Source organism: Nomascus leucogenys, chromosome 18 (genome assembly GCF_006542625.1).
Source record: "Nomascus leucogenys isolate Asia chromosome 18, Asia_NLE_v1, whole genome shotgun sequence".
NCBI classification, from domain to species: domain Eukaryota; kingdom Metazoa; phylum Chordata; class Mammalia; order Primates; family Hylobatidae; genus Nomascus; species Nomascus leucogenys.
Window position 1 is genome coordinate 12,289,527 of NC_044398.1, and position 24,790 is coordinate 12,314,316.

The 24,790-nt window shown below is 35.2% G+C and overlaps 1 protein-coding gene across 1 annotated transcript in view; it reads right to left on the reverse strand.

The window, feature by feature from the left end:
* The window catches only part of RTKN2 (rhotekin 2), an 83,767-nt gene that overhangs the window by 23,276 nt on the left and 35,701 nt on the right, over positions 1-24,790 (reverse strand). The window contains exons 6-9 of the mRNA XM_003258230.4: positions 21,933-22,130; positions 7,090-7,184; positions 1,916-2,022; positions 845-976 (exon numbers count right to left, since the gene is read on the reverse strand). Coding sequence (XP_003258278.2) covers positions 845-976; positions 1,916-2,022; positions 7,090-7,184; positions 21,933-22,130 — 532 coding nt within the window. The remainder of the gene's footprint in view (positions 1-844; positions 977-1,915; positions 2,023-7,089; positions 7,185-21,932; positions 22,131-24,790) is intronic.

A 24,790-nucleotide genomic window follows, 5' to 3' on the forward strand; every position in this document is an offset into this window, starting at 1 on the left:
TTTTATCACACACTTCAACCACACCAAAGACAAGCAAAGTAGAATAACTAGAAACAATTAGGGGCAGCCCACAGGCAAAAACCATGATATTTCGGTCTAGAAATGCATTTATTCTAGAGTAGGAATGCTCTAAAAAATGAGGAAAGAAAAATCCCCTAATCAACACTAGACTTGAATAATAGACAAAGCTAAATTTACGACTGTGAAGTAGAAGAAACTAAGTCTGCCTTATATTGAAGTTTTCCTATAGGATTCTAGATGAAAAAAACTGTAGCTAGATTTCAATAGTCTCCTTTGTATCAAACCAGTATATATATACTTGACAAATTCTCTAGGTCGTGTGGTACTACTTTTTAAATGCAGTATAAGCGCTCAACTATTCTAAATGGACTGGCAGGCTTTTCTGTTCTGACAGAAGATTGGACAATTGCCCATCAATCCCATAAGAAATCAGAAAGTGTAGTCAAGAATGTCTTTTTATGGCTTCATTTGAATACTAACTAGAAACAGCATCATTACAACATGATCTAACAATTTATGTTTAATCTCTTAAATAAATTCATAAAAAATTTAAATATACTGTTAATGTGGAGTTACATTCTCTGCTTTAAAACCTATTTACTGGTATAGATGTCCATTACTATGTTTTCTTAGGAAATACACATTTTCTTATAACAGATAAGCTCTAATAGAAAAACAGAAACAGATTAAATCATATTTATGAAGTAACCTATTTTTACCAGTGCTTCTCTTTTATTTCTAAGACAACAACAATGTAAACTGCACAGACAAAAACAAACTTTCTAAGATGTATCTTTTTTTCTCAAAATAGCATTTCCTCTACCTTGTTAATGGGTACTACCAAAGCTGGTTCCACTTTAGCTTCAATTTCCTCTGGACTGTAAAAACAATAGAGTTTACCTCCTCGCAAAACACAATACAGCCTTCTCCAACTAATCAGACCTTCTACCATTTGCTGAAAAAAAAAAAAATCAAGAGACTATCAATTTTAAGTTATTATCACTTTAACTCAATTCATCAAAATACTTATCAAGGTTAGTTATTTAGAATTTTTAAAATGTGATGGAATTATCCATTAATTTGATATACAAAAGGTTAATTGCCCCAAATCCAAGAGTATGTTAATATCAGAGAAGAAAAGTTTGGAATTCTTAAAGGCATTAAGTGAAATGGAGGCAACGATTACCACCTAACTTTTACACACATAAAACCATAGATCAATGGTGTTTTAGAAAAGCTAGTCGATTAAAAATTAGTGCTTAGAATTCTATAGCAATTCATCAAATGACTCAGGAAAATTATAAAAACAATTCTATATGTTCAAAATATTATTTTCCCTTACTGTTCTCAGAGCATCGGAAAATGTCAACTATCCTTTAAGAATGCAAATTTTCCTTCCTCCTAATGGAATCTTTTAGAAAAAGCTATTGATTCATTGAAGTTCACAATTAATTATTTACTGAATATAAATAACTATGGTTATAAATAAATCAGCCGTAGGTGGCACAGAGGCAGGCAGCTTTGGAAGCTCAGAGTCCTAAACCGTGCCAAACGCTGTCTGCCAGAAAGACCTTTATGTGAAAGGTGTTGAGCAGCCCTCATCAGTTTCCACAAGGAGCCCTCTGTTGCTGATTATCCTGTTGCTGCTATTAATGAAGCAGAGGAGCATGGAGAGGTAGTGCCTTAGCCATCAACATTGCAGTAGATCCCTCCCTGCCTTGTCATCCTTTTCACCCCGCACCCCCTACAGTTTATATCTGATAACATTTAGAAAACTGACATTTAAAAAAAGACTTAAAAAATACTTCTCAATATCAGAAGGTGAAACAACTGCCAGTATATTAAGATTTAAATTAGAGCTACAATCGCTGTAGGATATTTAAAGTCCACTAACCTGCTGATTAAGAAATCCTGCAAATGCATCCTCAGCCATACAAGCTGGCTGGGCAACTAGTCGGCAGCACATGTTGCCATACAGGGGAAGCCAAAATGAAGACTCCTCTATTTAAAGGAGAAAGAAAAAAAAATCAAGTTATAAATATAAGTTTATTTAAGGTCATCATACATTTTGATTTTTCTCTTTTTACAATTTTGTTTTGCTTTGTACAGAACATATTTTAGAATTAGTTTCATGTAAAGATTTATCCTACCCAAATACCAGTGCCATATTTAGTGAGAAAATCAAATATGAGAATAGAAAGGACAGGATAATATTAAACTGACAGTTTATAGCATGCTATCACCTGAATAAAAATGAACTGTTTAGTCTCTTGTTTGATTTTAATTATTCAATGAAAGTTGTTCAGAGAATATAAGTGATCTCATTTAATATAAAAACATTCTAATAAAGTAATTTATGTTTGTCAAATTCTACTTTTTGCTCTGATTTTCATTATAATAATTAGAAAAGTGATCCTCTGAATACAACATTATTTCACTTTGCGAGGCTGAGGCAGGCGGATCACTTGAGGTCAGGAGTTTGAGATCAGCCTGGCCAATATGGTGAAACCCTGTCTCTACTAAAAATACAAAAATTAGCTGGGCATGGTGGTGCATGCTTGTAGTCCCAGCTGCTTGGGAGGCTGAGGCAGAAGAATCGCTAGAGCCTGGGAGACGGAGGTTGCAGTGAGCTCAGACTGCACCGCTGCACTCCAGCCTGGGCAACAGAGCAAAAACAAAGCAAAACAAAAACAAAAACAAAAAACACTATTTCAGAGAACTTAAGATAACTTAACATTTTTGGCCCTTCCTCCTCCCCTTCTCTTGCTGAACAATTCAGTCATAAGCCATTAGATAGAGCCCCCAACATGAACATTTGTGCCAGGACTGGAGAAGGAGCTGTGATGTGCTAGAAGTGGATGATGGAGACAGGCAGAATGAGAATGGTGAGTAGCAGGGGCCGCCTGCAGGAGGTATCAGCACCTGAAGGGGCTGAGAGGGTGACGACACTGGGGCACAGCCTAGATTTGGGACTCTGTCTTGAGCAAGCAGGGTAAAAGAGGTATGGCTGGGAAGAGGAGCCTCACATTGAACATTAGAGCCCAATGAATGAAGAACTAGCCCAGATTGAAGGAAAATTAAAAAGCATGATAATTAAATGAACTGTATGATTCTGCACTGTATCCCTCTGCTATAAAGAACATTATTGTGACAATGGGCAATATCTTGAATGGACTCTGAGGATTATATGGTGGTAATGTATTAGTATTCATTTCTTGACTTCAAGAGTGATGATGATGTAGCTGAATGTCCTGATAGTAGGAAATATGTATTAATACATTTTGGGGTACAGACTATCATGTAAGCAACTTGCTCTCATATTTTTTTTGAGAAAAAAAAAAGATCCTGACATTTAAGCTGAGTGTGGTGGTGTGTGCCTGTAGTCCCAGCTACTCGGGATGCCAAGGTGGGACGAGTGCTTGCACCCAGGAGTTATACCGATACCCATCTCTGATTAAAAAAAAAAATCTTGACATTCAACTTGCAACTTTTCTGGAAGTTTGACATTGTTTAAAAAAGTTATTTCAAAAAACATTAAGATACTCCTTTAACGAAGATACCTACCTGTGTACTACCTACCTATATGGAGGAAAGCACTAAATAATTTATTCTAGGCATCAGAGTATAAATAAAAACCCAACATATGGCCCTTAGTTCACACTGGACCACATAAAAATGATTTTTAAAGTTTTCTCTGTGCCCTGTTGGTAGTGCCTACAAAATGGCTAGCTACTGGCCATAACTATTATTTACCTAAAAGTTTTAATTACCCTAGAATTTTTTTTGTAAAAATAGTTAATATATACATGCAAGGCAGCGAAGGTTTGTAGTAAAACCAAAAAGTATTAAACTTACCTACCCAAGATTCTACTATAGAATAGCACACAACAATGGTCTGAGACTATTCAAATCTTTTTCATTAATACATTTTTAAAGCTGCTATATTTTAGAAATAAGGGGCTTAATCTGGGAAAAATAAATGCACAAGCATAATACATACAATTCCAAAATGCAAACACGAATAAACAAAAGTTGTCTTTCCTAAAACAGGCAGCAAATGAAATGAAAATTCTGTAAAAGCATGTATTTCAGTAATACATTGGAAATCAACTTTCTGATTTGTAAATTTAAAAGTTTGAAAGCAAACTTCTTTATATAGGCAATCTCAGATTTATGAATAGCTTATGTTCTAAATATCCGTAAGTTAGTTGAAAAGTACATCATAAAGAGTAAGAAAGATGAAGGATACAATGAAAAGACTAACATAGGTTTAACAGGCATGCAAAAAGGACAAAAGCTACACAACAGCAGAGGCAGTTTCAAATAGATAAGTGAGATTTTGTCCAAACTGATGAAACATATCAACAATGTAAAGAAGCTCAAGAAACCCCAAGCAGCATAAATAAACTCTACACCTAATTATACCATAGTAAAATTTTAGAAAACCAAAGGCAAAAAGAAATAAAAAGATTACACTCATAGTGGTGACACACTGGCAAATGATTTACAACATTTATAATAAAATAATAAAAGCCAAAAATATTGGAATTATATGTTCAATATTCAACAAGAGAAAATTAAAACTGCAGAATTAAGAAATATCTTCAATAATGAGGCAAAATAAAGTCATCTTCAGATAAACAAAAAGAAAAAGAAGTCTGATATCAGCATAACTCACTAAAAGAAATTCTAAGGCTTATAATTCAAGCAGAGGGAAAAGTATCCCAGATGCAAGGCATAAGATACAAGTAGTGCATAGAAACATGTAGGTAAATCTAAATAAGTATTAAATCTAAATAAGTACTAAAAAAAAAAGAATTACAATATATAACAATAGCACATAGGTTAGGGAAAAGAGTTTCACTGTTCTAAAGTCCTTGTATTGTCTGAGAAAAGCACAAAACTATCTTTTAAGTTTAGTTTTTAATAAGTATGATTAATGAAATTTTTAGGGGTAAATTCTAAAAAACGAGAAAAAGGATTTATAGCTTTAATTCAAACAAGGAAAAGTTGCCTTAAAAGGCAAGAAAAAAATAACCATGGAATAGGTGAGACAAATAGAAAACACAGGTTATCACAGATTTAAACCCAAATATATAGCTATTTGATATTAAATACAAAAGGAATAAAAGCTTCGGTAAAAAAAAGATTGTCAAATTAGAGAAAGATTAAAATCCAATATAATGCTGTTTGAAGAGGCATGTTTGTAACATAAAAATAAGTACAGTTTGAGGTAAAAGAAGAAAATACACAATTTAAACATGTACATGCATCAAATAACAAAGGTTCAAATTATATACAGTAAAAATAGATATAACTATGGGTCGAAAAATCCACAATCACAGAAGGAGATTTTATCACACCTCTTGTAGTAATATAAAGTATATAGACTACAATCATTACTTCTAACAAATAATTAGCAAATATGGAACACACTGATGAATAAAACTGACTAATCTATTACAAGAATGGGAATTAAAAAACAGAGATGGTACAGAAAGCAAACATCAGAATGGAAAAGAGGGAACAATGCTACAGAGGCTGCAGAAATTCAATAGATATAAGGACATTACAGAAAATTTAATGCCTATAAATCTCAAAGTTTAGATCAAATGGGTAGATATCTATAAAAACATAACTTATTGAAACTGACCCAAGAAATAGAAAAGCTGAAGAACCCTGTAACTATGAAGAATAATTAAATCAGTCTAAGAGATAAATACATATTATCATACAATGAGATACTATAAGTAACGAAAAGCATACATACTGAAAGATGAACAAAAAGCAAATTACTAAGACAACATGATTCCATATCAAAGTTCAAATCAGGCAAAATTATACTATTTAGGGAAGCACACAAAGATGGTATTAATAAAACCATAAAGAAAAGCAAGGAAGCATATACCATAAAAATGGAGACATGTACACCTAGGGTAACTGAGGGAAAGGAGTGGTAGTAATGTTCTATTTCTTGACATGTTCTATTTCTTGAGACAGGGTCTCACTCTGTAGCCCAGGCTGGCCAACAGTGGTACAATCATACCTCACTGCAGCCTTGAACTTCTGGGGTCAGGCGATCCTCCTAACTCAGTATCCTGAGTAGCTGGGATTACATGCACGCATGACCATGGCTGGCTAATTTTTTTTTATTTTTGTAGAGATAGGGTCTCACTATGTTACCCAGGCAGGTCTCAAACTCCTGGGCTCAAGTGAGCCTCCCATCTCATCCTCCCAAAGAACTGGGATTACAGGCATGAGCCACCACACCTAGCCTCATAATTATTTTTTAAACTACATATTTACATTTCATGAACTTTTCCCTATTTTTAACATAATTTCTCATTGTGAAACAAAAAATATTGGTATAACATTGTCAATCTTATCAGTACAGAGCCACAGTCCTTACAACAGTAAGTATAATTAGGACATTTACCACATATTTTTATTTATTTTGCTTGGAGAAAATGAACAAAAGTAAATAACCCAAATCATACTTCCAAACTGCCTTACCAGCACTGCTCCATATTTTTTCATCATGAGTAAAATAACCTGGGAGCGTAGCAAGTGCTCATGCTAAGTTTTACAAATCTTCCTAATGACCTAAACCCCTTCTTCAGTTTCCTATATCTTTATTTTGGATAAACTATAACTGCCACTGCCATCCAAAGAGAAAAAGGTTAAGATAATTTAACCCTACTTTCTCTTTCTTACATTCTCTGCTTCCTACTAACAGAAAGGCTGGCTTCCTTGATTTCAAATTTAAAAATAAGTCAGGTCTTTAATTTCCAGCTAGAAGAGTGGTGAAGTCATAAATTCCAAGTCAAAAACAAGGATTGAGCATACCCGAGACCTTTCTTTTCCCACTAAGCCTTGCAAGCACATCTCAGTGTAGAGAAAGGAACACAAACTTTTCTCCTTTGGGGAAGAGGGACAGATATATTTGAAAGAACCAACAGAATCACTCATGTCTCCATTATTTAAGACGATATCCACTTGAGGGGAACATACTATAATTAGAAATATAGACACAATATATGTAGTAAGTAAAATATATACTGTACTTACCATTTCCATTAATAGACAGATTATGGGTCTTGAAACTATCCTCAGCACTTTCCAAGGTTAGGGTAGTGTGAGCTAGCAAATTATACTTTACACCACTAATAGTAAGAAAGAAGACATGTTTTAAGTATTTTTGTATTTCTACTACTATACAAAATATTTGTATGTTCAACAACAAGTAATAAACAACCTGATTTAAAGATAAGCAAAGGACTTCAATAGACATTTCTCCAAAGACAGCACAAGATCCAGCATTACATTCTGACACACTACATTTCTCCAAAGAGAGAAATGTCTATTTCTCTTTTGTTGACAAATGGTCAACAAAACATAAAAAGATGCTCAGTATCATTAGTCATTGGGGAAATGCAAATCAAAACCACAATGAGATATCACTTTATACTCATTAAGATTAGTAAAACAAACAAAAAAAAAACAGTAACACATGTTAGCTGGTATGTGGAGAAACTAGAACCTTTGTACATTGCTGGTTGGAATGTAAAATGATACAACCTCCGTGGAAAACATTTTGGTGGTTCCTCAAAAAATAAGAAAAAAGTACTGATCCAGCAATTCTACTCTGATATATACCCAAAAGAACTGAGAGCAGAGACTCAGATATTTGTACACCCAAGTTCGCAGCAGCATTATTGACAATAGCCTAAAGGTAGAAGAAACCCAAGTGTCTATCCAGGGATGAAGGAATCAACAAAATGTGGGGTGTTTGTGTGTGTGTATATACACATACATATACATAATGGAATATTATTCGCCTTAAAAAAGAAGAAAATTCTGACATACTACGACATGGAAGAATCTTGAAGACATTATGCTAAGTGAAATAAGCCAGTCACAAAAGGACAAACACTATATGATTTCACTTATAAGAGGTACCTAGAGTAGTGAAATTCATAGAGATGGAATCTAGAATGGTGGCTGCCAGGATAGAATGAGGAATTAGTGTTCAATAGGTACAGAATTTCAGCTTGAGAAGATGAAAAACTTCTGGAGATGGAGGGTGGTGATGCTTGTACAATATGAATGTACTTAATGCCTCTGAATATATATTTAAGAATGCTTTACTACAAAAAAGAAAAAAATGTAGATATAATAGATGACATTTTTCAACGATGCAAGTTATTAACTTAGCAAGTTTATCTCTATACTTTGTCAATAAAAATCTGCAAATTATTTGTTTTAATTCACACAAATGTTTCTCTGAAGGGGTCCCGTTCATTTAATAAATATTTACTGAACACTTAAAATGTGCCAAGTCCAATGCTAGGTGATGGGCATTCAATGGTAAACAAGATCCAGCATTACATTCTGATGCAGGCAGAATGGAAAAAAGATTAGGCAGAGGAATGAGCCAAATACCAGCATTTGCAAGTTGGAATGCAACTTTTTCTATGAAAGAAACAAAGGAGATGAGAAAACTGAGGACCTGTGGTAGGTAGGTGAACTGGGGAAGGACTTTCTGAAGAGGTAACAGTTACCCGGTCATAAAAGAATCTAGCCAAGCAAAGAATGCAGGAAAACATTCCAAGCAGAGTGAGTATGTGCAAAGGAAGGGCTGAAGGAAAACCAGTGTGGCTGGTGCACAGCAAGCAAGCAGCAAGCATGGTGCAGTGCAAGACTGGAAATACAGGGAGTGATAAGCTCACCTGGAGGCTCTGTGAGGCCTGGAAGAGGGGTGGATTTAATTCTAAGTGTAATAGGAAAGTTGATAAAAAGTGGAATGATAGGGTCTGATTTATATTAATTTCCCAGGGACAAAGGCTGTCTTTTTGACCAAACTCTAGCCACGATCCTCTGAGTCCTTTACTCAACTAAGCCTCAACCTTGGCCTCTAAGGACCTGAACAAACACTAGCATTGTTTCTAGCAGCTCTAACCTGCATCCCTAAGATGTCTTCTTAAAGTGCCTGCCTGAGAAAACTCAAGGCTGACAAAAGAATTTGTTGTTTGTTCCAACCAAGAGCTGAAAACAGGGCCTTTGTCTTTCAGTCTCTGTGAGACGGTAGGAGACTAATTTTGATAAATGCCAGCTAGAAGTGTCTGTTCATGTCCTTTGCCCACTTTTTGATGGGGTTGTTTTTTTCTTGTAAATTTGTTTGAGTTCATTGTAGATTCTGGATATTAGCCCTTTGTCAGATGAGTAGGTTGCAAAAATTTTCTCCCATTCTGTAGGTTGCCTGTTCACTCTGATGGTAGTTTCTTTTGCTGTGCAGAAGCTCTTTAGTTTAATTAGATCCCATTTGTCAATTTTGGCTTTTGTTGCCATTGCTTTTGGTGTTTTAGACATGAAGTCCTTGCCCACGCCTATGTCCTGAATGCTATTGCCTAGGTTTTCTTGTAGGATTTTAATGGTTTTAGGTCTAACATGTAAGTTATTAACTTTAATAACTTTAATCCATCTTGAATTAATTTTTGTATAAGGTGTAAGGAAGGGATCCAGTTTCAGCTTTCTACATATGGCTAGCCAGTTTTCCCAGCACCATTTATTAAATAGGGAATCCTTTCCCCATTGCTTGTTTTTGTCAGGTTTGTCAAAGATCAGATAGTTGCAGATATGCAGCATCATTTCTGAGGGCTCTGTTCTGTTCCATTGATCTATGTCTCTGTTGTGGTACCAGTACCATGCTGTTTTGGTTACTGTAGCCTTGTAGTATAGTTTGAAGTCAGGTAGCGTGATGCCTGCAGCTTTGTTCTTTTGGCTTAGGATTGACTTGGCGATACAGGCTATTTTTTGGTTCCATATGAACTTTAAAGTAGTTTTTTCCAATTCTGTGAAGAAAGTCATTGGTAGCTTGATGGGGATGGCATTGAATCTATAAATTACCTTGGGCAGTATGGCCATTTTCACGATATTGATTCTTCCAACCCATGAGCATGGAATGTTCTTCCATTTGTTTGTATCCTCTTTTATTTCATTGAGCAGTGGTTTGTAGTTCTCCTTGAAGAGGTCCTTCACATCCCTTGTAAGTTGGATTCCTAGGTATTTTATTCTCTTTGAAGCAATTGTGAATGGGAGTTCACTCATGATTTGGCTGTTTGTCTGTGATTGGTGTACAAGAATGCTTGTGATTTTTGTACATTGATTTTGTATCCTGAGACTTTGCTGAAGTTGCTAATCAGCTTAAGGAGATTTTGGGCTGAGACAATGGGGTTTTCTAGATATACAATCATGTCATCTGCAAACAGGGACAATTTGACTTCCTCTTTTCCTAATTGAATACCCTTTATTTCCTTCTCCTGCCTGGTTGCTCTGGCCAGACATGAACAGACACTTCTCAAAAGAAGACATTTATACAGCCAAAAAACACATGAAGAAATGCTCATCATCACTGGCCATCAGAGAAATGCAAATCGAAACCACAGTGAGATACCATCTCACACCAGTTAGAATGACCATCATTAAAAAGTCAGGAAACAACAGGTGCTGGAGAGGATGTGGAGAAATAGGAACACTTTTACACTGTTGGTGGGACTGTAAACTAGTCCAACCATTGTGGAAGTCAGTGTGGCGATTCCTCAGGGATCTAGAACTAGAAATACCATTTGACCCAGCCATCCCATTACTGGATATATACCCAAAGGACTATAAATCATGCTGCTATAAAGACACATACACACGTATGTCTATTGCGGCACTATTCACAATAGCAAAGAGTTGGAACCAACCCAAATGTCCAACAACGATAGACTGGATTAAGAAAATGTGGCACATATACACCATGGAATACTATGCAGCCATAAAAAATGAGTTCATGTCCTTTGTAGGGACATGGATGAAACTGGAGAACATCATTCTCAGTAAACTATCACAAGGACAAAAAACCAAACACCGCATGTTCTCACTCATAGGTGGGAATTGAACAATGAGAACTCATGGACACAGGAAGGGGAACATCACACTCCAGGGACTGTTGTGTGGTGGGGGGAGGGGGGAGAGACAGCATTAGGAGATATACCTGATGCTAAATGACGAGTTAATGGGTGCAGGAAATCAACATGGCACATGGATACATATGTAACAAACCTGCACATTGTGCACATGTACCCTAAAACCTAAAGTATAATAAAAAATAAAAAAAAAAGAAAGTTGTCAGCAGGCAAACATCAAAAAAAAAAAAAAAAAAAAAAATACCAGCTAGAACACCCAGGTGCGTTCCACATGGACCAATCCCCCCTTCCCGCTATCTGGAACTTTTCACTTAGCTAACTCAGCCTGACTCAACCTCTCCCAATTTCCTCATTTTCCTTTAAAATGCCCAGTCGTCTCTACACAAATCAAAGTTGAGTGCAATTCATGTGTGACTCTTCTTATTGTAATAGCACATTAGTGATTCAAATCTGTCCTTACCACTTTAGCATCCAACTTTTTTTATTTTTCACAGAATGAATCTCCTTCTTCTGGTTATCTACATCAGAGATTTGAGGGTTTTATCTATAGTGTGAGAACATGGAGGACTTCATTACACTCATTCCATTTTTTTCATTATAGTTCCCTTTGTGGTACTTATGTTAAAATAGCACTCTTACCAAAATACCTAGAATTTCTTGTGATGAATTTCATATCCTGGCACTTCGTGGTGATAAAAAGTCAATTTATGTTCAGTAACAACTGTATTTTCTTTTTTTTCTTGAGACGTAGTCTCACTCTGTCACCCAGGCTGGAGTGCAGTGGCGTGATTTCGGCTCACTGCAAGCTCCGCCTCCCGGGTTCATGCCATTCTCCTCCCTCAGCCTCCCGAGTAGCTGGGACTACAGGCACCTGCCACCATGCCCAGCTTATTTTTCGTATTTTTAGTAGAGACGGGGTTTCACCGTGTTAGCCAGGATGGTCTCAATCTCCTGACCTCGTGATCCACCCACCTTGGCCTCCCAAAGTGCTGGGATTACAGGTGTGAACCACCGCACACAGCAACAACTGTATTTTCTATGCTAGTAATCCTAATTTTTTTCATGATTTTCTTGATTTTTTTTCCAAATCAGTAAAATCTCAAAACATCAACGAGTATATTAAAAGAGAGAGAGAGACAAAGAGAGATAGAGAAGACAGTGATGTCTGATGGGAATTTATATTAATTGTGCTAGGTGTTAATGTTTCCTAAACCTCCTTTGTTTCTTACTAAATCTTTAATAAAGTCTCTGTATGCACACACTTAGTAAGTATGCAATGTATGCATGCACTTCAATAAATAATAGCATACTTCATAGAATACTACTCCCTTGGAGAATGCCTTTGGCTTTTAGTATATAGTCATTACAGACCAAAGATAACTCTCTATACCCAGTGTTTTTGGTCAATGTTTATACAGGAAAATTTATGTTTCTGTCTCCAAATTTCAAGATAACATTTTAAACAAAACAATGCATGAGTACATTTTCGAGTTACATTCTGAATTGGTATAATGTCAGACTCACACTTAGGCTTTTCAAAAGTTCACTATGTATCAACAAATCTTTACTGCTGCTAGAGCTAAGAGAGGGACAAGTGGCCATTCTGTGCTATTATTAACTTATTCTAAACAAGTTTCTATAGTGTCTTTCACAATAAGCTCTTATTTTTCCCTATTGTTCACATAATGAATCCCCAAAAAATTGAAGTATTAAAGAAAACTGTGGAGAAAGAATCAAAGCAGGCCGGGCATGGTGGCTCACGCCTATAATCCCAGAACTTTGGGAGGTTGAGGCAGGAGAATCGCTTGAACCCGGGAGGCGGAGGCTGCAGTGAGCCAAGATCGTGCCACTGCACTCCAGCCTGAGTGACAGAACGAGACTCTGTCTCAAAAAAAATAACTAGATGGGGGTTTAAAGTTGATAACACATTATAACGTTTCCCACTTAAAATAATGGGAAGTAGACTCACTGTGAGCACTTTAGGGCAGAATATGTTATTTTCAAGAAAAGATTATTGACAATAAGTGGGGTGCCTGCATTTGCCAGGCACTGTTCCAGGTGTTAAAACTACAACAATCAATGAAATGGGGGAGGAGAATGTATAAATATGTAAACATACATTTATATATTTATCTATTTTTCCTCTCTTATACAGGAAGAAAAATAGAAACATATATAATTGTATCAGGCCCCTGAAGCTAAGTAAAGCATGGTGAAGGGATTAAGGTCAGGGGAGAGTGCTATTTCAGATGGCCAAAGGAGAAGAAGGCCTATCTGCAAAAGTAACACTTGAGTGAAGACCTGAAAGGAAGAAAGGAGCCACAAGAACAACAGAAGGAAGAGTATTTCAGGCAGAGGACAATACATATAAAGGCTAAGGTGAATACATGCTAGGTGTGTTTGACAAACAAGGAGGTCAGTGTGACTGGAGTACAGTGAGGGAGGCAGAGTGATCTGAGATGTCCAAAAGGTAAGTAGGGGGCAGATAGACAGTCAATACCACAGTCCTGCTGGGGCATGGTAAGGTGCACTGGATTTGGAGTGAGATGTGCAGCAAATGGTAGGTTCCGAGCAGAGTCATGTGCTATGATCTGACTTGTATCAAAATTAAATGATCCCTCTGGCTGCTGTGTGGAGAACAGACTACAGAGGCCAGGAGTGAAAAATGAAGACACCAACTAAAGGCAACTGCAATTGACCAGGCAAGAGCTGTTGCAGGCCTGGAATAGAATGGTGGTGGTGGGGTGGTAAGAAATGGTTCAGATTCCCGATATATTCTGTAAGTTTCAGTGCAAAGACAGGACGTGAAAGCAAGGAAAGAATTAAAGACATCTCCAAGGCTTCTGATCCAAGCAACTAGAAAAATGGAATTGTTATTAACTGAAATGAGGCTGACTGACAGAGAAACAGATACAGGAGGTAAGAATTCAGTTTGGGGCAAATAAGTTTGAGATTGTTTTTGATATCTAGGTGCATTATTTGAGATTGTTTTCAGTATCTAGATGCATCCAGGCAACTGGATATATGAGTCTGGAGTTAGAAGAGGAATAGGTATTGGAGATATAAATTTGGGAGTTATCAGTATATACATGAAATTTAATGAAAGTTAGTTAGGTGAAGTCCAAGGACCAAATACTGGGACACAAGCACTCCATTAAATGAAGAGCAATGAACAGAGGAGACAGGCAATGAATAAATGGTTACTGAGGTAGAAGAAAAATCAAGAAAGTGGTATTCTAGACGGCATATACAAATAGTATTTCAAGGTGAGTGATCAATTGTGTTAATACCAAAAGGTCCAGGAAGAGGAACTCCAATAACTGACAATCAAGTGTGGCAACATTAGATCACTGTTGACCTTGATGAGTAGTTTCTGTAGGACGGGATGGAGGTAACATGAGGTAAGCCAACTGAAATGGTTCAACAGAGAATGGCAGAAGAGGAAGTAGAGATAGGAATATAAAAAATTATTTTCCATGAAGGATAGTTATGAAATAAAAAATTATTTTCCATGAAGGATAGTTATGAAACTGAAGGTATTTCAGCATGTTTATAAGTATACAGAAATGATGCTGTACTAAATTGGTGATGTAGGATAGGAGGGGAGGAAACATACAGGAGCCTACTGTGAGTAACTGAGAAGTGGGATCTAGTGCACAAGTAGACAGGCCTTAGATGAGGTGAAGGCAGTTCACAAGAAAGGAAGCAGCAAACACTGAGGCAGATGTGGGTAGGCTGGCAGATTTGGTGGATGGAGGATATTTTTCTCTTCCAATTACTTCAGTAATATCAATGACATATGAAACAAAGTTACCAGCTATGAATGAGGGGCAGAGAGAGGATATTGGCAGTTAGAGAGGAGAACATGTGAAATACTTACCTTGAAGAGAGGTAAAGTAGAAGACTATACAAACAGTAGAATTGCTCAGTCATACTGAGAACCCGCTTAAGGTTAGGGATTACGTATCTCAAGTGAGACCAGGAAGTATAACTGTTTTTCTCTTGCTTCTTCATCTATTCCTCATGAGTGCAAAGGAGCTAAAAGTAGGAGTTAACCAAGGTTGGAGTTTTTCCAAGGCAAGTCTGACAAAAGAAGAGAGATGCTAGGAAAGGATAAAACAGTAAATTATGTATTCTAAGCTAAGTTGGAGTCAGAGTAATGAAGGGAAGAAACTGGAAATGTGGGAGATGGTGGAGAGAGTGGGATACCTACTACAAAGATTACAGAGGACATGCAATTACTAGTAATGACAAGATCTAGAATACAATCACGGGGTAGATGGTTGAATCGAAAGAGGACAAGATTACTGGTGCAAGGTCATGAAACTGAGAGGTCAAGGTATTAGATGGGCGAATACTTGTATTATTCTTAACACGTGTATGTTAAGTCTATCAAGAAAAATATCTGAAATGGTAGGATACAGAAAGAAAGAGAATGAAGACACTTTTGGGTTTTATTTTTAGGAGTGACACTAATTTATTCTCATTTACCACTAAAAACATTTGAGTAGTCTTCACTTTAGGAAGAGTCATTTCAATATACTGTAGAATGTTAAACACTGCTATTAGTGTGCACAAGAAGAAACTATGTTATTCACTGCATCTGTACTGGGTGCACTGGAGAGATGGCATGTTTAGAAGGCAATTTGTGTGGCAGAATTGACTAAAATTATGTGATAACCAAACTATACGTTTAAATTTTTTTCTTGGGCCTTAAGAAATGATTGTGACTAAGACATCTTTTAACTACTTTAAGGTTAATATGTAAGATATTTACCTCTATTTCCAATGAATGACACATAACAATATGAAAAAAATTGATAGCCTCCTCTAAAAACAGTTAAACTATGATATAGCCAACTAACAGATAATATGGCCATCAAAGTAATTATGTAAAGACTCTGTAATAAATTCTGAAGAAAGTTGAATGTGCAGTATAATTATTATCTAAATATCCCCCAAAGCTAGACATTTAAAAACCTGAAAGTAAAATATCAGCTTGAAATGATAAAAAGTATTTGTTTTAGAAACTATGAGTAACTTTTTCCTTCTAGGTCCTATTTCCAAGTTTCTATTATTTTTCTTTTTGTATTTTGAGATGGAGTCTCACTCTTGTTGCCTAGGCTAGCGTGCAATGGCTCCATCTCAGCTCACTGCAACCTCTGCCTCCTGGGTTCAAGTGATTCTCCTGCCTCAGCTTCCCAAGTAGCTGGGATTACAGGCGCTTGCCAACACGCTTGGTTAATTTTTTGTATTTTTTTTTAGTAGAGACAGAGTTTCACCATGTTGGCCAGGCTGGTCTCAAACTCCTGACTTCAGGTGATCCACCCACCTCGGTCTCCCGAAGTGCTGAGATTACAGGCATGAGCGACTGCACTGGGCCTATTATTTTTCTAACAAAATGATTAATGTGGTTAAGTGGTAACAGGATGAAAACCACCCCTAGGAATCAACTGCATGCAAAGCAATTGTCATACTTCATCTCTATGTGCAGTTTAAGGCACTTTGACAAGCAACATCTTTTTTAAGGTTCAAAAAAACTGCTAGAGGTAGGCAGGGCAGATATTTTGTTCCACATTTTCAGATGAAAAACTGATGTTCAGAGAATGTAACTGACTTGCCTGTAGCTTGCAAGAGGTATACTGGAAAGAGAGCCCCAGTGTATCCTATTGGCTTTATAACTCATTGAGCCCCAGTGTATTATATTGACTTTATAACTCATTAAGAAATAGTTTAAGATACTTTTTCCTTTAAAACAAATAGTGACTACATTTTACTAAACTGGAAGAATTTTGAGTGCAAGGACCTATTAACCTTTGAATTTATCAAATGACATAATTGCTGAATAATCATTTCTACAATGATTTAATTATATACAATAGTTGAGTGACTTCTTAGTTATGTTTACAAACTGTATTATCTGTCACATCACCAAATCTTTAACAGTCTCATTCCTCAAAACATAAATAATCCATGTATTCTGAACAAGTGTTTGGATACACATTTTATAACTTTAATCATATTTAAAATGTATTATAAAATGTAGTATTAGTGACTTATTTTTAAGAAACAATACATCTTTTGTCAAGAAAATAACCATGCTGAATTTTACAAGATGATTGCTTAAAATGATGTATATTTAAAGAATAATGTACTAAATAGTTATTAAGGAGCATAAAATAGTTAATTCAGCTATTAGATGCACTGGGAAAATCTGGCTAAAGGAATTTTAGTAAGCTAAATTCCACAATAAAATGAATAGATGAATCTTATCAAGGAGCCTACTAAAAATTACCAAAAATGTTCACTGTCTTCTTTCAGATCAAACAATACTTTATGATATTTCAAGTTGCTTCATTTTTAAAACATGACTAACTACAATGCCAGTGCTTCCAAAACCAACAGTGACCTCACTTTTAAAACATTCTTGTCAGGATAACATTTTCTTTCTAAAACATTACACTCATTCCTTTTAGCCAACCCTAATATTGAGTTCCCAAAAGTTTAATCAGCTACATTTTTTTTTCTATCAAATAGGCCAATTGTTACAACATTTTTTTGGAGGAAGAGGAATGTTATGAAAAAAATGGCTACTTTAAATGGTAGTCTAAAAAATGCACTCTTGTCAGGAAGAACGGCTATATTTGGTCACATATCATATTACTAGGGAAAATTTTATCATTTTATATGTGTCCATTTTGGTTAAAGATTAAAAGCTGTATTAGAAATCTTCGCATCAACCTAGATCACTTAAATACACAAAATTGATCCCCTTATGCCTCCTAATTTTTAAACTCCTACCATGGTGCTGAAGTGGTCAGTTAAGGAAGCATCAGGTAAGAGTAGTCCTGAGCTATGAGTTAACCTAGTAGACTTTGGGTTCATACTACAGTGTCAACAGAATGCTGGTATTAGAAGGACATGATTTGTGAAATGTTGTTAAAGGTTTTATTTTATCTTTTGACCAACTTTAATGGTATCAAATAAACAAATGGCATGCAAGATTCAAGGGGGAAATGTTCATAAAGAAAATTAGTGTTTGGACTCAAGAATAAACCAAATAGAACGAAAAATTCTGAACAGGAAAATAGACACTCCAAAATCTATATGACTGTCTATTAAAAAGAACTTAATGCACAATTATTTATTCTCAAAAATTCCTCTAGGCTTCAAAAAGAAATATAAATTAAATATAGTTTCTTTCTTTCTTTATTTTTTTTTTTTTGAGACAGGGTCTCACTCTGTCACCCAGGCTGGAGTGCAGTGGCATGATCACAGCTCACTGTAGCCTCAACCTCCCAGGCTCAGGTGATCCTCCTACTTCAGCCTCCTGGGTAGTTGGGACTATAGCTGGCTGGTTTTTTGTATTTTTGGTAGAGAAGGGGTTTCACCATGGTGCCCAGGCTGGTCATGAACTCCTGGGCTCAAGCAATTTGCCTGCCTCGGCCTCCCAAAGTGTTGGGATTACAGGTATGAGCCACTGCCCCCAGCCTTAAATATAGTTTCTAACATCATTTAAATGATCTCCTATAAAATTATAAACGTAGTTTAAATGAAAAAATGTGGCTACATTTTATAATCCTATGTCAAGTTTCTAAACTGTGAAGTTTTAGCATGAGTTTAAAAAAAAAGGCCTAGAAAAAGCACTGGTCTGGGAACAGTAAAAATAGTAACCATAATGGTAACAGAGCTTACTACAAAATGCTTCCTTTATAAACCAAATCCATGAATTATTAAATCTTGTAATTATCCTATGGAGTTGAGATATTATTATGTATTATTATTACAGAAGGAAAAACAAAAACTCAGAGAGTAAATTAATCTCTCTTGGGTCACAGAAGTAATAAATTACAGAAATTAAAAATTGAGTATTCGTGGCCAAACAATGAAGTTTTAAACTGTTTAAGAAGTACATTCATTGTTTTTACATGCTGTAAAGGTGCATGAAACTACAAAAATGTTTCTGAAAAGCTTTCTAAAAAGAAATGATTGTGTATGAACATCTTTGCCTTTCATATGAGAAAGTGAGGGAAAAATGTAACTTTTCTACCATATAGTGTAGTTGGATAAGAGACACTACTGGTCCTGTCATTTTTAAAACAGGAGTTTTGCTACTTAAAAAATGTAAAAATTATTGAACTGGGTAATTATCTCTAAGATCTTTCTGCACTAAAACCTGCTTAAGCCTGGAAATAGAATTGTTTATCTAATCATCAAAAAGAATTAATTCCACCACCTTATGACTGAATTAAAGTACCTTCCAGCAAATCCTTGATATAATATTAATGCAGAAAAGTTTTAAAGATGGTCTTAGATCTAAGAGAAGAAAATTAAAGGTCTCTTGACTCCTTTTAAATGACATTTATATTGGAAAGATATCTTCTATGACTGTTTTTCAGAATGTGGACTGGGACCGATTCATGGGTCATGAAATCAATGTAATGATTTACAAACAGCATTAAAAAAACTGAAAGCAAAAGAATAAGAAAATGCCTGATAATTATATTGTAAATAGTAAGGGTTAAGAATTACTTCATAAAATCTATCTGCTTACATAACTGCGCACTCAGTCACGATGTAAAATGTATTTTTTTAGCATGAGCATCAATCCAAAGAGATTGAAAGACACTATGCTAGAGTGCCAAAGTATATTTTGCATGTAATATATCTCACATGAAAAGAGTAATTTCATTAAATTCTGATGGCTGGCGTTTCTAGTATCTATACCTAAAATATTTTGCTTTTTATAATTACAGTAAAATTATTGACATGCTGAAGAGCCAACTCGACGAAACATGCAAAGAAATTCTAGGAATGTAGCTTGATCAACAGAGTTCCAAAGAAACATCAACATGAAACTATTTGTGAAGAAACAAATGCAATGTTTAAAGAAGGTATCTGAAGGAAACCACACTCCTTGGAGAAATGGTGTTTCCAAGTCTTGGCAGAAAAATACAAGGCGAAAGGGGAACATCTTACTGTGTCAAAAAGCAAAAAAGCTGTCAAAGATTAGGTTGTGTCAAAGGATGTAGAAGTCAGCTTAACGGTTTCCCACTGATCAAAGATGAACAACTTGGGCATCAAAGAGAATGTCAGATTGAAACACAAACATTATAAAAATTCAAGGATGGGTGTGGTGGCCTCATACCTGTAATCCCAGCACTTTGGGAAGCTGAGGCAAGCGGACTGCTTGAGCCCATGAGGTTGAGATCAGCCTGAACATTGTGGTGAAACCCTATCTCTACAAGAAAAATACAAAAATTAGCCACCAGGCATGGTAGCATGTGCCAGTAGTCCTGGCTACTCAGGAGGCTGAGGTTGCAGGGAGCTGAGAGCTCCACTGCACTCCAGACTGGGCAACAGATCCAGACTTGTCTTAAAAAAAAAAAAAAAAGAAAAAGAAAAGAAAATTCAAGAGTTCAAATAAAACAACACTGATCACCTCCATGATTGCTAGGGTTTCAACTTAATATTCTAAAATCTAGTAAACAGAAGAATCAGGCATTTTTTCTTCCGTTTCCTCCACCAATGTTATTGTAGTTGTATCCAGAGAGTTTACAAGGACACGTTCTTTGCAAGAATTCCAGTTTGGAAGAAAAGAATGCAGGACAGATATACAAAGTCACCAAATTATAATCCATAATGAAATAATAAATGATTAGCCTTGGCTGTTAAAAACCATTAGATAAAAGACTGAGAGAGAACTTTATACTGGATGGGTTAGGCTGGCAACACCTAACATTTTAACATGATCAATTTTAACATTACTGAAAGTGGGACAAAGCCTCCTACTAGAAGCTAGTAGGAAGTACATCGAATAATACGAATATTATTCCCCTAAAAGAGAACTGAATCTAATCAGTCCTCTAGATCTAACTGCAAGGTTATAGGAAATACAAGGGCCAGAAAAAAATGTAAAAAAAGACCATAAAGATGCTATCAACTAAATTCAAAATATGGAAAATTATACAAGACCTAGTCTCTTCAATAAATAATGACAACAAAAAAAGAGGACAGGAAATTGTAGTGGGTTAAAAGAAACTTCAAAGACTCACTTTAATGTAATATTATAGACCTTGTTTGGATTCCGATTTGAACAAATCAAAACAGGATTTTTTCCAGAATTGGGCAATATGAATATAGACTGGATATTAATGACTTATTTTTTATTTAGTTAAGTATGATGACGATAATGTGGTTTTGTTAAAAAGAGATAAAATATTTTGTATAAGAATAAAGCATGACATACATACAGCAATTTAATTAGTAGATTAATATGTAAAGAAATACTTTGACATATGCATAGTTCCTTTCCAACGTTTCATTTTTTTGGTAGATACAAGCTGAGCATCTCTACTATGAAAATCTGAAATGCTCCAAAATCTGAAACTTTATGAATGCCTGTATGACACCACAAGTGGAAAATTCTACACCTGACTTCATGTTATGTTTGAAGTCAAAACTCAGTCAAAACTTTGTTTTATGCACAAAATTATTAAAAATATCATGGAAAATTACCTTCAAGCTATATGTATAAGGTGTGTGTGTGTGTGTGTGTGTGTGTGTGTGTGTGTGTATATATATATATATAATTAATGTAATGTTTAGTCCTGGGTGCTATCCCTAAGATATCTAATTATGTATACACAAATATTCCAAAATCTGAAAAAGTCCAAATCTAAAACACTTCTGGTCTGAAGGCTTTCAGATAAGGGATATTCAACTTGTATTAGAATTCCAAATCACTAAAAACACTCTCACCCAACTTCCTACCTTTAAAGGAGGGTATTAAGGATACCTCAGTTGAGTAAATGTCAAACAACTAAGTTTTGTTTTTGTTTCCTGATGTTTTTCCATTTATAAAGTAAACATACACTTCACATATAATACTTTAAAATATCACATAATTATGTCACCATAAATACAGTATTAAAAACTTACAAAACAGCAGAGCTGAGGAGCAAGCACATTTCAGGATCCTCTTCTTGAAGCACTGAACTTATTTTCTTTCCTGTAGCTTTACTTATAGATGTCTTGAGTTTCTTAGCTAGCTTTTTTGGTGTGTTGGTTATAGAAGATTCTTCTGTACAGCAACTGTATACTTCCACCTTTATCTGAAAGTCTGGCCCTGCTTCATTACTAAAAACAAGGGCATTCATAATGTTGGAAATTTAACTCAGTAGAAAATAAAATTATAACATTCTTTTATGTTTATGTAACATTTAAAATCAGCATTTAACATCAGGAAAACAAAAATTAAAACCACTATGAGATACTACTTCACACCCATAAGGATGGCTATTATCAAAAAGGCATGAGATAAATTGTTGACGAGGGTACACTGTACAGTGACTAGTACACTGCTGGTGGAGTCATTATGGAAAGCAGTATAGAGGTTCCTAAAGAAATTAAAAAGGAAACTACGATATGATCCAGCAATCCTTCTTCTGGGTTTATACTCGAAGGAGATAAAATCATTACCTTGTGAAGTTATCTGCACTCCCCTGTTCATTGCAGCATTATTCACAATAGCCAAGATATTGAAGAAACTATAAGAATGCAGCATTATTCACAATCGCCAAGATATGTCCATCAATGGTAAAACAGATAAAGAAAATAAGGTACGTGTGTATACACACACACAATGGACAACCATTCTGCCTTAAAAAAGGAGATCTTGCCATTTGCTTCAACACGGATGAACTTGGAGGATATTAAGTTAAATAAGCCAAGCATAGAAATAAAAATATTGTATGATCTCAATTATATGTGGAATATTAAAAAAAAAAAGAGCTCAAAACCATAGAAATAGAGAAAAAAATAGTGGTTACCATGGGCAAGGATTGGGGGAGAGGAAATGGGGAGATATAGGTCAAAGGACACAAAATAGCAGATATGTAGGATGAACAAGTTTAGAGATACAATGTACTGTAAAAACATGAGGTGAATGTTAATAAAATTGTGTTAGAGATTTTTGTTAGATTTTAGCTGCTTTTGTCACAAAAAGTAACGTGAGATGATAGATGTTAATCTGTTTGATTATAGTAACATTTTACTATTTATATGTATCCTGTAACATCGTGTTATAAACCTCAAATATACACAATAAAATTTCTTTTTAAAATAAATAAAAGGCTGCAGGGGAGCCAAGAGAAGACTGCAAAATCTCCTCAATAAGTGCAAGGTTTATGGGGAAAAAGATAAGAATTTGGAATAAGTTTATGTTAATATATGTTAATGAGACAGAATCTCTCAGTGTTTATTTAGCCCCTAAATGGCCTGAGAGAGTTACTGCAACTTTCAGAGATATCAGCTTCAAAACTAGGGCAATCTTAACTTAATTTAACCAATATATACATAGGTATGTTAAAGAAAGCATAAAATACCCTGTTCATTTTGTTGCCAATACCATTTCTCTTTGTCATTCCTTTAATACATTTTTAAGGTATTCATATGTGTAATTTTCTGAAATGACTGTTCTTCCAAAAAAATCTGCTAAACCTTTAGTTTTCATTTCTTCTTTATAAAGAGTCACTTATAGTGCACTCGTCACTGTGCCCCGACCCTCCCCCACTTTTGTACCTAATAACTATAAATAACATTTTACTATCTGGTTATATAGGGGAAAAATACAGTTCAAAGCATGAACTCCTTGAGAATGGGTGCTGTCTGGGTGATCTTTGTGTTCTTAATTTAGTATTGTGCCTGGAATGTAGAAGGTACTAGATATATATTTATTAAATAAATATGCAAAATTCTGCAATTTTAGCAAATGTTAAGATTGGCTTTACCCTTTTTCAGACACAACGAACTACCTTTGAACTACCTTTAGCATTAAAGACTGTGGTGGTGTTACTAACAATAAAATATACTTAAGACTGCAAAAGAGGTCCATCAGCAGCAGATGTTACTTGCAGATGGAAGATCCATCAGTTTCAGAGATTTACAAAATGGAGCACAGACTTTTAAAGATATAAATGGCCAATCTATAGTTTGAATAAATCCCAGGAATAACTTCCAGCTATTTTTAGTTTATTATTTGGCAACTTTTAAACATACAGTATTCCTGGTAATGACTAACAAATGTCAATATTTAGAGAAAAACCAGAGATTCATAAATATTGAATACTTATTAAAAACAATCATAACAAAAAGCACATTTTTCAACATTTAGAACATTTGTCAGCAGTTATTTTTAGTACAATTTAAAATATTTACAGAATTCTCAAAAAATTATAAATCATGTGTTGTCTTCCTAAGTAACTTCTATTGTTCTTTCCCTGGAAAAAAAAGTCTGATTTTTGTCTCCATGTTCAAAACAAACAATAGCAAAATGATGTGAAGAAAAGCACCCATTAACTGGTAATTCTGGCCGAAAAAAAAAATTCACTAGCAATAGTTGATAATGGAAATAAATGTATTCAGATAACCCAGAAAAAAGTAATTTTTTTAGCCTCAATTATATAAGCATTTGGGGATATGTTTTGGACCCTAAATAAATTCCTTTGGTTCAATACAGCTTGTAAGAAGGCCTGAATTACTACTTATAACTCAGAACAATGCATTTTATTTTTCCAGGCTATACTATTACTATGAGACACTGGACCAGAAGCCACAAAATACGGTTTGCTATAGGTTTTTTTAATGTTATGTGAGTGACAAAACTAGGCTTCTGAAATCTCACCTGTCTAGCTCCACAGCTGAAAATGGCAAAAACCATGCACATGGATTTTTATATTAATAGTAGCTATTAACATTTAGATCTAAAGATCGTGTCTTTAAAAGTCTAAAATACAAAT